This window comes from Pezoporus wallicus, unplaced genomic scaffold, assembly GCF_028554395.1.
Source record: "Pezoporus wallicus isolate ANWC-B61680 ecotype Strahan unplaced genomic scaffold, APGP_CSIRO_Pwel_v1 contig_3812, whole genome shotgun sequence".
Lineage (NCBI taxonomy): Eukaryota > Metazoa > Chordata > Aves > Psittaciformes > Psittacidae > Pezoporus > Pezoporus wallicus.
The window spans coordinates 1,355,662-1,372,775 of NW_026639618.1; the positions used below are offsets into that span (position 1 = coordinate 1,355,662).

General features: G+C 44.3%; 1 protein-coding gene across 6 annotated transcripts in view; it reads left to right on the plus strand.

Annotated features, from left to right (window-relative positions):
* The first annotated feature begins 2,467 nt into the window (after positions 1 to 2,467).
* The window catches only part of ENPP2 (ectonucleotide pyrophosphatase/phosphodiesterase 2), a 69,627-nt gene continuing 54,980 nt past the window's right edge, over positions 2,468 to 17,114 (plus strand). For 2 of the 6 annotated variants that reach the window (XM_057415239.1, XM_057415240.1), the window contains exon 1: positions 16,595 to 16,728. In XM_057415239.1, coding sequence (XP_057271222.1) covers positions 16,678 to 16,728 — 51 coding nt within the window. In that variant the 5' untranslated portion in view covers positions 16,595 to 16,677. Of the gene's footprint in view, positions 2,732 to 16,594; positions 16,870 to 16,898; positions 17,069 to 17,114 lie in introns of those variants that run through there. The other 4 variants (XM_057415244.1, XM_057415243.1, XM_057415241.1 and 1 more) reach the window with 4 other exon arrangements.

Sequence of the window (17,114 nt, forward strand, 5' to 3'; positions counted from 1 at the left end):
AAAGCAGTATCTAAAGCAATACACACTGCTCCCCATGACATCTAGAGACAGCAGCGTCTGTTTTGCTAAATAGCCTGAGTTTGTTTATACAGAATGAGAGATGACTAAGATTTATTTTAACTGAGCATGACTCAAAGGAGTCGATAGCCATATGAGCAAGAATGCTGTGGTGTTAAATGGGGGTAAAGAGCTGCCAAAATATTTTTAGACTATATTGGGAAATACTAAATCATGGTACTTCCCGTGAACCATGCTGCAACAGGGCTAAGTGGGGAAGCTTGTGCTTGTCTCCAAATACAGGTAGCATATAATGCTCTGTAAACATGCCCTTATTCAGCAGAGCACTTGTAGCAATGAGTTTCAACCCTTCTGCTGTAGAAGAATGTATTTCTAGGGCAACAAATAATTAGAAATTATAAAATGAAATTAAGAAAAAAATAATTACATTAAAGTTAGATAGGGATCAAAGGATAACAAATTGCTAACGGCCTGGCAGGCTGCACATTAGCTGCTAAGGGAAGTGAGAAGCATCTTTTAAATGGAATTCAAACAAGTATCAGGGAGCACAATGCTGAGAACAGCCTGTTATGAGGTGGGAGACCTGTGAATTTGCTAATTTGTTTCTTTTTTGGTGCTTTTTTCCTCCCTTGTGTTAAGAAGCTCAGATATTTTGCTTCGAGATACTGCAAAATACATATTTCTTAAATTGCTTGCATTTAGTACTTCTGTATCTCTCACTGAATTTGCATCTAAAATTATTTGATGAGACCCGCAAAAATACTGACATTGTATTCTAAGATTTCTAAATCAAACAGTTGAAATCTGCCTGCTTCCATGGCCTCTGTGCATTATCAGGTACTCTGTGCTGCCCTTCCAGCAGCAGCCCTATTTCATCTACAAAGCAGGACCCGCTACCCCTTCAGCAGATCCTCAAAGCTTTGATTTTATCCTGCTTTTTTTAAAGGTTCCTTCTCTTGAAGGACTGATGGTGAGGGAAGGGGCTGTAGGGAGCAGGAAGGATGGATGGGGAGTCTGTGGGGAGATTTCAGTGAGTTTGATTTTGTCTGGGGGCCTAGATTAATTTAAGGAGAAGGAATCCACTTCCCCAGCCTGCACAAACCACATGCTTTTAACAGGAGAGATGCGAGTTCTGCGTGCAGCTGTGCTATTGCAGGGTGTGTGTGATGCACAAACAGACATGGCCCTACTCCTGGATCCCATTGTGACTGTAAGCACCTTTTAAAACTCTTTTCCCTTTAAATAAACCCACAGAGTGACTCATGGTCTGTAAGGGGCTCAAAGACACTCAAAGATGATCTTCAGAGAGCTCAACCATTAAGTGTGAACAAGTTGCACAGGGTGCTGAACATACACAAAGATCCCTAAAGGATTTATAACTTGACCAAATTTGGCTGGAATTAGGTAGGGATGGATGCACTTATTCACTTAACAAAGGCCATTCTTCCCTAGTCCCCAAAGTCCAACCTGTTTCTCTAGGGCATGTAAGCCTGAGATCTGTTTATGGGAAGGACAGATACAACTTTCTTTAACATTAGAATAACAAAGTACACAACCTTCCTTTTAGTCTGATAAATGTTCAGTGTATTTTACCTTAAATTAAAAATAGATTAAAAAACATGACTCTTTCCAGCACAAAAATGTCAGTGCGAATGTTAGTCTGTCAGAGCAATAAACAGCAAAAATTGAGATTTTACAAAGGAAAGTTTGGCTAATCTTGAAGATACACACTGCTATTGGCCTTCCTTACGGCCTAACACAGAATTGCTCTAAAGGGACCTTCCTTTCACCCACCACAGCTGCAGCATTTGCTGCCATATCCCAGTGTAAAGATGATAAACTCCATCTTCACCCCCCCACCTCCAGCCTGGCTATAGCAATACTTGGGTTCCATGTGTGCTATATATTGACAGCTTCTATTTTATATCCATTCAAGTAGGAAACCTTCAAATACTTAAAAATCAGCTGCAATAAAAAGATTTGTAATCAACAATTAAATCATTCAAATCCATTAAAAATCCAAAGGCTCTGCTCTTCTTAATCTGGATGTGCAAATGTAAAAGTATATGTACTCTAGCAAAAGTGGCCTGAGCTTGGAAGTGGCTCAAAATATGGCTCAGGATATGGTATTGGAAGTTAGGGTACTCTGGTTTTGTAGTTAAATTCCTAAAAGCAGCTAAAAGCACTCTAGTTAGTAGATTCTGGTGAAGCACTTTGAAAAGTGAAGATACTAATCCTATCCATTACTGAATAGCTGTACTAAGTGGTCAGAAAAAGCTCAGCACCACCTTGTTATCTGCACATGACCTGTCCTGAGCCATCTGCGGTGAAAAGTGAAAAAGGAAAGTAAAAAAAGGACAGATTAAGCAAGTGCCTCAGATTGTTGCATTTGAAAGCAGAGCTTCAGGACAGGGACGCTTTCCATAGAGTCATTTCAGGCAAAGGTCACATGCGTGCATATCAAATCATTCCTGAAAGCAGCGCCTTTGTTCCGCAGCTATCTCCCAGTGGAGCCATTGTCCCACAGGGCAGCTGGCACCCTGACTTCAGCCGTGCTGCGCCGGGAACCCAGGCCCGGGGTGGCCAGGGCCAAAGGCAGCCTGCAACCTCCCCGGGCAAGCACATCCCTCTGCAAGGAGCCATTGCCAGGCCAAGGAGAAGCGATGTTTCCATGTCAAGGTTCAGTCATGGAGAAAAAAGACCCGCTGGTACGGTAGGCGCATCTTCCCTCCCCTCCCACCCCCTGTGTTTTTCTGGCTCGTTAAAGTAGCCTTAAATAAATATAATTGCAAGGAAAGTCAGGCTATGAAGTAGCAAGAATGTGTTTTTGCCAAGTGCAACTTGGATTGGGATCTGGCAAGTTAGAAATCCTTTCAGTGTGCATTCAGGGGTGATGTTAGAAGTGCTCTGATTCATAAGGAAAGTAGAAAGTATTTGTAAGGCACAAAGAAGAAAATGTGTTTTAAAAGCCATATTAGACCTCTTATAGCTTGTTTTGATTTCTGAATATAGCTTCTCTCTTGACCATTTTCATCTAATCTGCCTTTCATTTATATTGTTACCTTATAGCAATGAATGTTAAAATTGGCATCTGGCACAGACAGAAGCAAAGTATCTTGTGTTTTGCTTGTATTTTCCTCCTACAATACTAATATTATGCAAGTACATAATTCTGAGTTTGAAGCTCCCACATCACTTAGCTTTTGATTTATATTAAAATTTCCAGTGTCTGGAGCTTCCTGGGCAACTTTAATGTGCTTAAGACTTAAAGGCAGTCTGTCTAAACAGGGCTCCCATTACAGGCACCTCTACCTAAGACTTTTCCTCCAGAGGAAATATATGGATTTCTTTAATCAGGGCAGTTACACCTCAAGGATCTATCATTTCTTCATAACTCCCTATGCCACAAATGTAAAGCGCTGACTAGAGAGGCAAGTTGATAGGAGTTACTAAAACTCCTGCATGCCTTGCAGTTCCCCTCTGGTTGGATTCATAATGGTTTTAATTGCTCTGATTTTTAAGTATTAATTACTGGGTCCCTGTTTTGAGTCTCTTTTGCTTCTGATTTGCTTAGATTTTAATTGTGATTTACTTCAAATTACTACTGATCTATGCAAGTTTCCTGTCGGCATCAGGGCTGTGCAGGCTGCTCTTATTGCCACCACATTAGTGATGGAAATGCAGAGCTCTGCAAGTCAAAACAGGGGATTGATTTGTTTGATATAAAAGATCCCCACCAGGAAATCAGGCATTTTTGTTGCAAAGCAGGTTTGAAACACTGCATTACCTAAGTGGTGTCAGGGCTCTGTCTACAGCTTACACAAGTGCTGCAGCCCTCCCCGCTGGACGCATGGTGGGTGAAAGAGCTTCTCATGAAGTCCAAGGCTATAAAAAAGTTTTCTCCTAGGAGGCTGGCCTCTATAGGATGTTAAGAAAACAAAAGAGTGCTCCATTTGTGAAGCAATGTATATTCTGCAACACCTTGCCTGATTTCAGAGAACGTAATACAATGGTTAAACTATAAGTTTAAAGTGACTGCAGCAGGGAGGTTTCCAGTTATGCATCAAGGACACCAGGTGAGTTAGAATGCCAGATAGCTAAAGATATGCCAGCATCATTCTTGAAAGCTATAGCTGTTACTAGCAGCACTTGCACAGCAGCCTTTACTAAATGATGCCAAATGTAATCCTTTGACATCAGTTCAACTGGAAGTGGAGGGAATGAGTGTTTCTGAGAGGTGAATGAAAGGTGGTGGCATGAGGCTGCTCTGGGGCTAGCACCACCTCGTCCAAATTCCCAACGAATGTAAGCGCTCGTTTATGGCCCCTCACCAGATTAATGGGTCCGTTATGGAAATGGAGCAAAACCTGTTATTGCTGACACACCAGTAACACAGACTGGTTTCATGTGCTTGCAAAGGTGGTGGCATCCTTGACCTGTGCTGCATCTTGCTGGACAGGGGCTTTTGAACCACCCACGCCGGCCCAGTCCAGCTGGGATGCAGTCTCCCTTGGGCTCATCACCGGATGAGATGACGACTATGATTGCAGGGTGTCAGACCAAATGATCTCACAGACTTCCTTTGTCTCAAACCCCATGAAACTCTGTGCTCCTTGCATTTAGAGTAAAGGAGAAGGGATCGCTGTCACTTGGGTACACACAAAAAAGTTAAATACATAAATAAATGCATATGGGCTCTATCAACATTTGAGAACTATTTTGCTGTTGTGTACTGTTAAAATTCCATGTGAAAAATCCATGTGACTTCTTCAAGTGTTTTCCACAGGGAATCACTCCAGCTTTTAGGCAGAGCCCTGTGCAAACCTAGGACAGGATCTGAACACTTCCCTCAGCACTTTGCAAACAGCATAACAAAGTAAGGAGGAGGAATATAGCCTAGGGTCACCCCATCACACTCCCTGTGTTTTCAATGCGTTGACTCCAGCAGCTCAGCTCTGCAGAATTGCTCCAAACTGCTGTATGTAACTGCAAGTCCTTGAGGCAGGCCCAGATTCTGGTGCAGCAGGATGCACCAGCATTCTTGGCAAATAGCAGGAAGAAAAGGCAAAGAGGATTGTCCCGATTTCTGAAACCAGGACAACAATGAAGTGAATTTCAAGGTAAAAGTTACTATCTACAGAATATTTGCTCACCTATTGTTATGTATTTCCCCTGGCAGGATAACCCTTTTAGTCATCTATACATCCCTGGTGCCGTTGATGAACGTGACAGCTTGAAAACCTTTACCCAGCAAAGACAGGGGAGCAGGGGGATGGCCAATGGCTGTTGGGGGTTACTGGAGCAGGGACAGGATGGTGGTGAGGAACCTGTGTTGTGGCAGCAGCAGAGGGTCTGCGAGCATCAGCCCTGCGGTAAATTCAGTGTCAGGGCAGCCAAAGCTGGGACGCAGAAACACTGATTGCAACCGCAGGAACTGTAACATCATTGCTAGTGGCTTGGTATGTCTGCATTGGCCTCAGATGTGAGCGGGATAGTGGGAATAAGCCAATGACAGCCCAGGCTTATCTGTATCAGGATCAGTGAAGGATGTTGAGTGCAGTACTTAAATGCTTCATAAGCTGTATACAGGTAAAATAAGGCTTGGCTTAGACATCTTTGGAGAATGAAGAATGTGAGTTTGCAGCTGTGGTCTGGTTCCTGCAGCAGGTGATACTGGAAGTGTGTGGCTCAGCCTAGGAGAGTTACAACTTCCTCAGTCATTCTGGACATTCCTCAAAGGCTCTCTTTGTACCCTCAACAGGAATTTTGGCTAAGACAAAGCATCTGTGAATGAAAATATGGCAGCTATGAGGGGGTGAGGAGAAAATGTCCTGATGAAATGACACTTTGTAATAATTCCATTGCTATCACCTGTAAATGCTTGCTTTTGTTTCTTGCCACGCTGAGGCTGCGCAGCTAAGTTGGCAGTGAAGAAAAGAGGCAAATGGGCAAGGTCACCCCCCTGGGGTGGGACAGGGATGCTGCTATAAAATTAGGTGAAATTCCCTTGGAGATGATGGCCCTTCAGGATAAATGTGAGAAGATTTTAAATGCCTCTTGCATATCCAAAACAATAGCATTCCTTTCCCTGCTCAAGGAAGCAGCATTTTTATGTACATTCTTTGTAAACGACAGGAGTGTACCAAAAAATCCCTTGATGCCACAATCTAAGTCCTCTAAGTTCCTTTAAAGGAAACAGCCTGAAGGGTTCCAATATCAGCTGGCTGCTGAGTCCAAAAGGATTCATTACTCAGGTCATTTGTGCCTGACCAGATAAAGTCAATGCACCTAAATAGGCTTTAATTTTCTGACGTCTCTTAACTTATATTGGACTTGTGTGGTAGAGTACAACTGAAACAGAACATTTACAATTGTTCAGAGATCACAAGCATGGTTTCCTTCCCCCACGCCCCTCAAGAAGAAGGACCAACAAGGCAACAAGAAGGAAAGATTCCATTTTGGAATCTCCAAACTTTTGTTCTGATTCATTTTGTCTCTGTTCACCCCCAACACTAAGATGTCTTTTTCTGCCTTTCTATTCCTTTGCCCAGCCAGCCCAGCATTCCCCACAGATGGCAGGAGATGGCTGTGACAATCATGGGATACTGGGTGCCCTTCAGCTACTACTGTGCAGTCCTGGCAGTTGCTGCTGGCAGCATCAGACCTGGGTTATTTGCTGAAGCTGCTGATTCTATGATTCTATGTGCTTCTGCTCTGTCTCAGTGCAAAGTGAACCTGGTTCACCCCAAGGGTAGTGGTGCTCCTCCTCTGCTGAATTCAGCTGCCACCTGAAGATACCGCTGCTCCTTGCCTGTTTCCATAGAATCATACAGTAGTTGGGGTTGGAAAGGACTTTGAGATCACCAAGTTCCAACCCCCTGCTCCATCCTCACTTTTTTTTCTCAGTGTTGGGTTTTTTGTTTTCTTTTTCCTGTTATGTTTTGTTTGAGGTGATTAAATCATAGAGTTCCTCAGCACCAGCCTGCCCTCAGCACCAAGCTGGAGGTAGGTAACCTGAGCAGTGAAGCTCCCATGGTCAGCATGGCAAAGAAGAGGGCTAGAAGAAGCTGGGCTGGTCAACTCGTCACCCAGAAGGATGAAATGTTGAGTTTGCACACCTGAGCAGGGACAGCATGCACTAGAGGGCTTTCCTTTCAAGGGCAAAACTATGGCTGGAAAAGGTGTCTCCACTCTCTTCACCAGAATGGTAGTTTAAAGTCCTTTCTATGAGGGTTAGATCAGATGCTGCCTTCAAAGGTGTTTGGTTGCAGCATCCTGGGAAAGGGGGCAGTGAAAGGACGCTAAATTAAATAGTCCCAGCTGCTTTGCAGGCTCTCTATGGATGCCCGGGAACATCTGCCTCTGCCCTGAGAAACTTCAACAAATATGATTTCAAGCTGACTGCATGGTTGTCTGCTGTGAAAGAGATTTACTGGGTGGGGAGCCTTCTGTGATGGATGAGCAAAGCAGAACTGCTTTTGGTTTACAGCAGTCAGCAACCATTAAGCTGAGGAGCCTACTCTGTCTGAAAGTCTTGTATTGCTAAATGAAAAAAAAAGATAAACCTTAAATAGCTTAGATTATTTGCTTTAAAATAGTGAAGAAATCTACTGATATTTAAGTGGCCAGTTTCCCTAAAGCCTACTTGTTTAATCTGTTAAAAAAATGACTCTTTATTCCTTTCCAAAGTTTTATGCTGAAAGGTGAAAAAAGTATTTGCATAAAAACCCCGATAATCCTTATGCAAATCCATGCTAGCTCAGAGTAGCATATTTTTGATTTTTAGCACTTTCCTTCTTTTACTTTTTTTGTATATTGCATTCCTGCAGAGCTTGACATTTCTTCAGTTACACATTATAATATGGGTTTAAAAGAAGTAATCCAGCAACAGACCACATTGTTTTGTTGCTGACATGTTGCTTTTACTTTTCTCACCCGTAGCAAACAGGGAGTACTGTTCCAACAGGATGTTTTTCCCTTTGTACTTACATTTGTCATCTTTGCACTGGGCTGTAATCAGAAAAAAAAGCTGGCGTTGGACTAAAGCGGCGGTGACACGGTTCAACTCAGGAAAATTTGTGATGCTTGGAAAGTGGCCCATCTGTCCGAAATGACCCCAAAAGTAACATGCAATTGTTTTAACCTTTTGTGCGTTGCCATTAAAACAGGCAGCAGCAGATGCCTGTTAGGAAATGGGGAGAGCTGAGCGTGGCACTGCTCCCCTGGGAGCAGCAGGGAGAGGGGGAAGAGCTTGTCTGTGCTCTGCCCTCCTCCTCCCTGGCCATGGGATGCTGCTTATCTCCAGTACCCAGCTCAGGGTTCAGAAGCAGTGGCAGTTGGCAGCTCCCTGTATCTCACAGGCACGCTGCTTTCAGAGCTGAGGACCAGAGCAGCGACCTCATCCAACTGCAGAACCTGAATTTTTTAAGCTGTTTTGACTGTCACTGTGGCCCTAGGAATGATTAGTTGGGTTGAGAGGGTTGGAAGTGATGGCAAGAACTAGCTGGTCTGTCAGGACTGCTGTGGACACTTGATATCTGGACGCTAGTGCTGGTTTTGTTTCTGTTCTGAAGGAAAAGGGCAGAAAATCCAGCTATTTCCAAGTGAATCAAATACCTCCCCTCTCTAACAGCTGGAGGTAGCTTAAGCTTGTGTAAATTGAATGTCTTTCAACTGTGAGGTAAATCAGTACCCCAGAAAAGGGGCTGTAGATGGGACTAAGGTTGTGACAGCGTTAGGTGTGTCTATGCATTTTTCTTTGAGCAACAGCCTGTACAGCTCCTATTGTATTCTCCTCCATATAAATGTTCATGAGTCCACTCAGTGAATCTGATCAGGCAGCTTTTAATAACTATTTTCCAGAGGCCATCTGCATCAGCTGTCCCAATTTCTTCAGGATTTCTTTTTAATGGAGGATTTCCTTCCCTTTCTGCTGGACTAATTGCATTTAGTGGTGCAGTCTTGCAGTCCTTATGCAAATAGCTCTGCACTTGAATCGGACTTGTGTTCATGTGAAATAGGTTCAAGCCCCAGAAGGCTCTCAGCCTTTTTTTTTTTTGTCTTAACACTGCCACAGCCTGTTCTGTGTCCATGCAGTCATTTACACTGCCAAAGAAAGCTTTCCTAGGTGCAGACACTTACAGATTACTATAACAGCAGCCAGTTCTTCAGTCTTGAGATGCCTCTTTATGCATAGAAACAGAAGGAAAATGTGCCCATATGAAAGCATGTCCCTGTTTGTTGTGGAGGAGCCCTCTGTTTCCAGCCTGACCACACTTCACTTTTTCCCCAGAAGAAGCATTGGTGCTCCAGACCACGAATGTCCACAGCCTCAGCTGCAGGCAAGCTGAGAACAATATTCTTAGGGACATATCTCTTTACACTGAAATCAAATCGGATTTTGCTATTTAGAAAATGTCAGTGGGTTGGGTTTTTTTTAGATTAACAAGAAGAAAACTGTTGATTATAATACTTCTTTTGTGCTCCAAGGGCCAAAAACATGTAAAAAAGAAGGTATTTCAAACAAACAAACAGGAACTCTTGTTTCGCAAAGAAAACAAACTCAAAGTCAACAAACCAGCATTAATTATATCCACATTTTACTTGTAGGGGTGAGATTAGCACTTGGAATTTTTTTAATCATATCCAAGCCTTGAGCTTGAAAAGTGTGCCAAAATTGAGCTTGAGCTGAGGGTAAAAGTGATTAAGCAGGAGAGGTATGTGACAGGGTTATTGAGGAAGTCCCCCCAAGAAGTTTTATATACCCAGGAGATTCAAAGCTAATAGTCTACTGAGAAAGGCTCAAACATGGTGAAGGATGTACATACAAGTTAGTGAATGAAGCTAGGAATATAATTTGAATTCAGGGACTGTAGTGACAGGACAAGGGGTAACGGGTTAAAACTTAAACAGGGGAAGTTTAGATTGGATATAAGGAAGAAGTTCTTTACTGTGAGAGTGCTGAGGCACTGGAATGGGTTGCCCAAGGAAGTCGTGAATGCTCCATCCCTGGTGGTGTTCAAGGCCAGGTTGGACGAGGCCTTGTGTGATATGGTTTAGTGTGAGGTGTCCCTGCCCATGGCAGGAGGGTTGGAACTGGATGATCTTAAGGTCCTTTCCAACCCTATTTTATGATTCTAAGTATGATTCTATGATTCCAAGTCTAGAAAACCTGCTTTGTTGCATCTTTAAGTAGTTTCTTACTCATTTTTTTGATTTTGTTTGGGTTTAGTTGTTGGTTTTTTTTCTCTTCCAGCTTTAACTCATTGTTTCTAAAGGGCTAAGGTTTTTGTGGGATGGAATAGGTTGTATCGCTTGTAAAACTCAAATGAATTAACAGTGAATGTGTGTGGCACATTCAAGGTACCATGCAAGATTACTGTCAAGGGGTAGGTGGGGGGATTTTCACACCACTGAAACCTACAGTAAATCTGTTGATGAGCACCTGTGACACCTGTCACCATCTCAAGCAATGGAAAGCAAGGATGAGGATGTGAAGACATAGCTAGCCTTGCATGGGCTGCATTAAAAACATATATGGGCTTTTTGGCTTCATGTTTCACCCATTCACCCACTCCATGCAGAACTGATTTTTCATTATGGAACAGTTTTTATTCTGCGTCATGCTAGAATTTTTATATACGATTATCTTAAGAAATATAGTTCTGAGCTCAGTGCATTTTAATGAAGCACTTTTGCTGCTTCATATTAATAATGTTGTCCAGAAACTGAAATGGGAAATATTTGTTTCTTTGAAGGAGAAGAAGGTATACATGTTGAACTAGTGTTAATACTGTTGCTGACATGTGCAGTTCACATGGAGAGGTGTAATACCCTGCGTTGGAGTGGTTGGTCTGTCAGCTGTAGTACTGCTGGGAGGAGAAAGACGAGCATTCAGGCACATAGAGCTTTCTTCAGGTCACTGAAAACTTCGTTATCAGGAGATAAAGACATCTGATAAAAGATGTGATCTCACTGATAAACCTTGCTCTGCTTGCGTGCAGGCACAAATGGTGACTGTGTGTGTAGGGTGCACTTGAGCCAAGGCCCCCCGCAGGCTTCAGAGGCAGGTTCAGGAGCCGCAGTGCTATCACCAAATCCACAGCCCTCATTTAGCCACTGAAACCGTTGTATCTGAGGCGGGGTGGGGGAGAATTTATTTCTCCACTCCATTATGCTGCCCTTTTATTCACTAGGATATTGGGTCTCAGGCCTCATCACAGTACATATAAAAGGGTAAAGCAGAGGCTGGCACTCAGGTACTCCCTTGTCTGGTGGTTCCTCCTCTCTCCAGGTAGGCAGAGCATGTAGGCTCCGTTTCGGACAGGCACGCACTCAATACACCAAATATACCTGTGTTTTGTGCAGAACATGGTTTGCCAGCCATCTTGGGAGGGTACTTACAGGAGAGTGAGGAAAGGGATGTGACAAGGGTGAGGAAAGGAATGATGCGACGTGCTTTGCTGGTTGTCCTCAGTGAGTTCTGTGAGCCCTGTGAGCCCTGCAGGTGTTATATAGGCTGCTCAGAAATGCTGATGGGCATAGAGGTGCCTGTGGCACTTCGTGCCTCGGGGGCTGGGCTGAAACAAACTGCAATGTTGAAGACTTTAATTTGTCTGTCGAAGTCCCCGAGGGTCTGGCACCCCTTTATGGATCCTTCTGGCTAAGAAAGCTATTCTCAGCACACTCCTGCGCACCAGGCCTTATGGTTTGCATACCTTTCCCTTCAGGGTGGTGATGAGCAGACAGATAGCTGGTGACTGTTCCTCAAGCCTCAGGGTGCTGACAGGTGGTGTGTTCAGGCTCCGTGATGAGAAGGGTGTACTTTCATGAGCACAGCCTGGTTTGTGGGTGTTCCCAGTCTCACGGGGTAGCAGTGGCTATGGTGGTGCAGTCAGTCCTGTGCCCCCTGCCAGGGGATAATTATAAAAGGTACAAAACGTAGCTTTTATGTGTCTAAGAACAAAAAATACTTGCCGAAGCTGCTGCAACTCTCACAACATGTCCTGCAGGCCAAGGAAGGGACAGGCTGACCCTTGCCTATGCTAGCAGCTTCTTTTCCTCTATATCCTGCTTATCCCTTAATGCATCCATGTGAACAGCTGTGTCCTCTCCTACCCTTTGTGACCAGATCATAACTTTTTGCTCCCAAGCCATTTGCTGTCTAGCACTTGCTGGAGTGTTTTGCCTCCATCAGGTAAAAAAGGACTTCTCAATGACCCTCTTTTGGGGTCTTCAGTGCTGCCCTTACAAGCTGAGCAGATACAGCTCCTTTGTCATTCAGCAACTCCGGTGTCTTGCATACATGGGTTGTGAAATCATGTTTCTGGACTCCTCTATGTGGCTGTAGCCTGGATCCTGGGCTGATCTCTGCTGAGAGACTGCTCATCCCAGATCATCACCCTCCTGCACTGAATCTTACCCACCTTGCCCCTCTTTTTGTCAACCTGGCTGGTTTTACTGTCCTTGCACTCACACACTTGCCTTCACTTCCTTCTCTATCTTGTTTATCAGTCACTGCACTAGCTGAGAGCCAAAGATATTTGGTTTTGAGCTATTGATATATGAAGTCTAAAAAACAAGTTAAAAGTCCTTTATACACCAAATTGGCTCTTCTTGCTATGTTGTACCTCTTTGGGTTTGCTAAGAATGCTCAGGGTGTTCTCAGTGAGGTACTCACATCTTCCCATATTCACTTTGGCTGCTGGAGGTTTATTTGGTTTCATAGAGCTTGTATCTGGGGAAGCTTGATGTTGGCACTGCTTGAATTTCTATAGTTTATCAGAAGGTTTTGTTCTCTGAGTTGCTATTTCATGTACCCAACTGTTTTCCTTGGCCACAACTACATGTGGAAGCTGCCTTCTAGGGGGAGATGGTGGGTGGTGAGAGCTCTGGGTCACTTTGGAGAAGTCCTTCACCTTTCTGTCTTTCATGCTGCTGTCAGGCATACTGGAGGCTTTCACCCTAGTTGCTCAGTCACCTGATGTGTCTGCATCCAGCACCCAGTGCAATGTGGAGACAAGCAGGTGAAAAGGCCCATTTCTTTAAAGCCCACTCCTTCCCCAGCCTCTGATTCAGCCAGTATACTTAATTTCTCTGCATTTTCTTGTCTCAATTAAAAAGAAATGATTAACAAAAAGTAGTTTTAATCAGACTGTAAATATTGCTTCTCTTATATTAACTGTGTGGAAGAGCCTTTGACACCATTTCCTACAGCATTCTCCTGAAGAATCTGGCCAGTCATGGCTTGATGGGTGTACTGTTTGCTGGGTAAAAAACTGGCTGGATGGCCAGGCCCAAAGAATGGTGGTGAATGTAGTTAAACTCAGCTGGTGGCTGGTCACAAGTGGTGATCCCCAGGGCTCAGTACTGGGGCCAGTTCTGTTTAATGTCTTTATCAATGATCCGAACAAGGGGATCAAGTGCACCTTCAATCAGTTTGCAGGTAACACCAAGCCGGGTGGGACTGTTGATTTGCTGAAGGATAGGAAGGCTCTGTAGAGGGATCTGGACAGGCTGGATCTATGGGCTGAGGCCAGTTCTATGGGTTCAACAAGGCAAAGTGCTGGGTCCTGCACTTGGGCCACAACAACCCTCTGCAACATGCCAGCCTTGGGGAAAAGTGGCTGGAAAACTTCTGGGCAGAAAAGGATGTGGGGGTGCACAGCTGAACACGAGCAGCTTGTGCCCAGGCAGCCAAGAAGGCCAACAGCATCCTGGATGCATCAGAAATAGTGCGGCCAGCAGGGCCGAGGCAGTGATCGTCCCTCTGTACTGGGCACTGGTGAGGCTGCACCTTGAATCCTGTATTCAGTGCTGGGCCTCTCGCTCAAGAGAGACATTGAGGTGCTGGAGCAGGGCCAGAGAAAGGCAATGGAGCTGGTGAAGGCTCTAGACATGGTTTAGTGGTGTACTTGGCAGTGTTATGTCAACTTTTGGACTCGATGATCTTACAGGTATTTTCCGATCTAAACGATTTTACGATCCTATGAATGCTTGTAACTGTGGAAGTGCTACAGGATAAACTTCTCATGTAAAGTGTCACCTAGTGGTTGGTTGGAAGTTTTGCATCCCGAATTAATAATCAGTATGATCATATAAGCCATAAAAGCCAAAGACCAACTCTTAAGCACAATGACTGATGAAGGGTATTTCATATTCCGTTGGTCTGGTTAAAATTCCTTTTTAATGTGTTTCATTTAAGCCCTAAAACTTGCACTGAACTGCTGCATTCTTGGGCAGAGAATACATTATTTCAGCTGAAGTCTTTCCTGTTCTGATGAGTAAAATAGCAATTAATTGCTTAAAAAGTTAATTGCCAGTGATCCCAGCAGTGAAATTTTGCCTGAACAAAATCATTAGGCTTTGTTTATTCTAATAGGTTCCTTGTGCATCTACGGGGTGGCTCCAGGCAGAACCCTTGTGACAGAAAGATGATTGTGCATCTGGGTATGCGGTCAGTTCAGAGCTACTGAAAAATGTGTCTTACATAACACATATGAAAAAGATTAGCAGTTTCAGAGTCAGCATCATCTATAGTTCTAAAGGATATTACAAAGGAAGTTAATTAATGTAATATACTTGCAACATGGGCCAGGAAACATAAAACAAGCTCCTCCACTTATGTAGAATTGTGCTGTTTAAGAGGTCCAGAGAGGTTACATGAATGGAAAAATGAAATATGTATTTTCACATCAGTAGAAGTCATCCATGCTGCTGTATTTTGGGGGTTTCTTTCTTGCTTTAATTTTCTGGGTGGCCATTTTTAACTTATGTAGGAACTTCCTTTCAAAAGAACAGAGCACCTGTGTGTAAGGAAGAGTTGCAGGAACAGCAAGGGCTCAGCACCTCTGAATGGACGTATTGGCTTGGGCACTCAAAACTGGCAACCAGATTTGAAAATTCAACTGTGTTTTGCCTGGGTCACTCAGTGACCCGAAGGTCCCAGGACAGAGGAGAGCTTTGGGCTGCTGATTCCCATGTTTTGCCTGTGGAATCATGAATTCCATTAGCTATGTAGGCAATACCATTGAGTGATTTTGTTTGTGACACTTTTGGTTTCCCTTCTGCTGCTGTCACACACTGCTGTACTTACCTAGTGTTTAGGTGTGAAGTTGTTTAACCATAGGATGTACCAGAGTCTAACAGCGAAGAGTTTTATCAGAACAGCTAGCAAAAACTTTGGTGATTACTTTTCTCTAGACCTGTATGCACATATTTTTTTACTAGAAAAATATTGCCTATTTCAACCTATTTAATTCCCACCCCAGCTAGTGATGGAGTGACCATTAGAAGATGGGTCTTGACTTCACAGCCCCGGTCTGTGCAAGGGAGAGGAGCATGATGTTCTTACTCTTCTCTAAGCTAAGATGTAGGTCTTTCCAGGCTAATTACATTTACGGGAGCCTTGCAGTGCAAAGATGCAGCTGCACAATGGAGCCACTTGAGTTGGAAACTGCTTGAAAAAGGGTCAGCTCTCAGCAAGGGCTGGTGGGCTGGTAAGATGTTGGTAGGAAAATGGGGGCTTTTTAGCCTCTGCTCTGTAAAGCTACACAGTGAGGAAGGAGAGATATTGCAGCAGGTAAAAGGTGCCTCTAAACAAACCTCAAAGTTATATGTGTTTAATATTGCAAGATAGGTTAAAGAAAACAAACCTGTGTTTCTCTTCATTCCAGTATAGAACATGGGACAGGTCCCAAGGGAAGCTCAGACCATAGAATCGTAAGATCCTAGAGTCATAGAAAGGTTTGGGTTGAAAGGGACCTTAAAGGTCATCTAGTTCCCCCCCCCGCCATGAGGGGGATACCTTCCGCTAGACCTTCTGAGGGCTTACAAATCTAGACTCTGTCCCTTTAAATGTGATTGTTAGTAAACACTTAAATGAAAGAAACTTTCATCAGAGAAAAAAGTGCCAAACTACACTGGTAAGTAATTTGCCTTGGCAGATAATATATAAGTCACTGATCTGAACTGTAATTCTGCTCAGCGTTATCATTTGCTTTGTAAATAGAAGTGTTTATCCAAACAGCCGAGCTTTCTGTTGTTGATGAAAATGGGAAAATGTGGAGCAGAAGGAACATGTCACTTCCCTTCCTTTCTGGAAGTCTATGGTTTCCAGCTATTCAGATAAAGTTGCTTGTGCTTCCATCAATCCAAGCCTTGCACTGCCACAGAAGCACGGGAGAACAGCATTGAAAAATACATCCCTGCTCTGAAGGTGTCCCCTGTTTGGCGGAAACTTTGCTCTGCAACACAGTTGGAAACTTCAGGAGTACCCATGGAGAATGAAACGGGTGCCCAAGCTCCCCAAACCCACAGGGAGCACCGATCCCACCACACTGCAACACCGGGTGACGTTTGAGAGTGGCACCAGGGTATTTTAAGTTCTCAGCTCTCAGTGAGCCTCTCCCCCTCCACTTTTTCTTCTCTGAGCCAGATGGAGATGCATTTGGTTTCTCTTTTAGTCATGTTACTTTTGCGAGGAGAATAAAATGAGCAGGAACAGCTCTTGGCCGCAGCAACACAAGACAGCCCTGCTTTGCCAGAGGAAACCACATAAAAGCGTGTGTGTGTGTGCGTGTGTGTGTGTTTGGGGGAGGGCGCAGTGAGGGATGATGCCTGGAGCTCCTCGCACTCGGAGCTGCGATTTGTGAGTGAAACATGATGAAATCACCCCCTGGACAAATCACACGAGCCTGTCAACCTCACCAGGTGGGATTACTTGTAGCTAATAGCCCCAACTCCCCGAGCAAACAGAGCTCTGCGCTCCCCGTAAGGAAAAGGCGAGGGTGCGCGCAGGCTCTTCAAGCAGGCTCTGGCATGGCTGGGGAGGGCTGCGTCCGCCCGCGCCAGGTAGGGAGGAGAGCAGCGTGTTTGCTTTCAGAGGAGGAGTAGCCCTGCTCTCCTGAATAAGTTCCTACAAAAAGGAGCGTTTCAGCCTCAGCAAGAGATGTTTTATTCATAAAGCCCTCCTGGTTCGTGTTACTCTCCAAGGGTGACGCTGTCAGCTGCTGCTCCAGTGATGGGAACTGCAGTGCTGGGGAGCTCCAATGTACAGAGGACCATCTCTGCCCCTTTAACCGTAGTGCTCTTAGCAC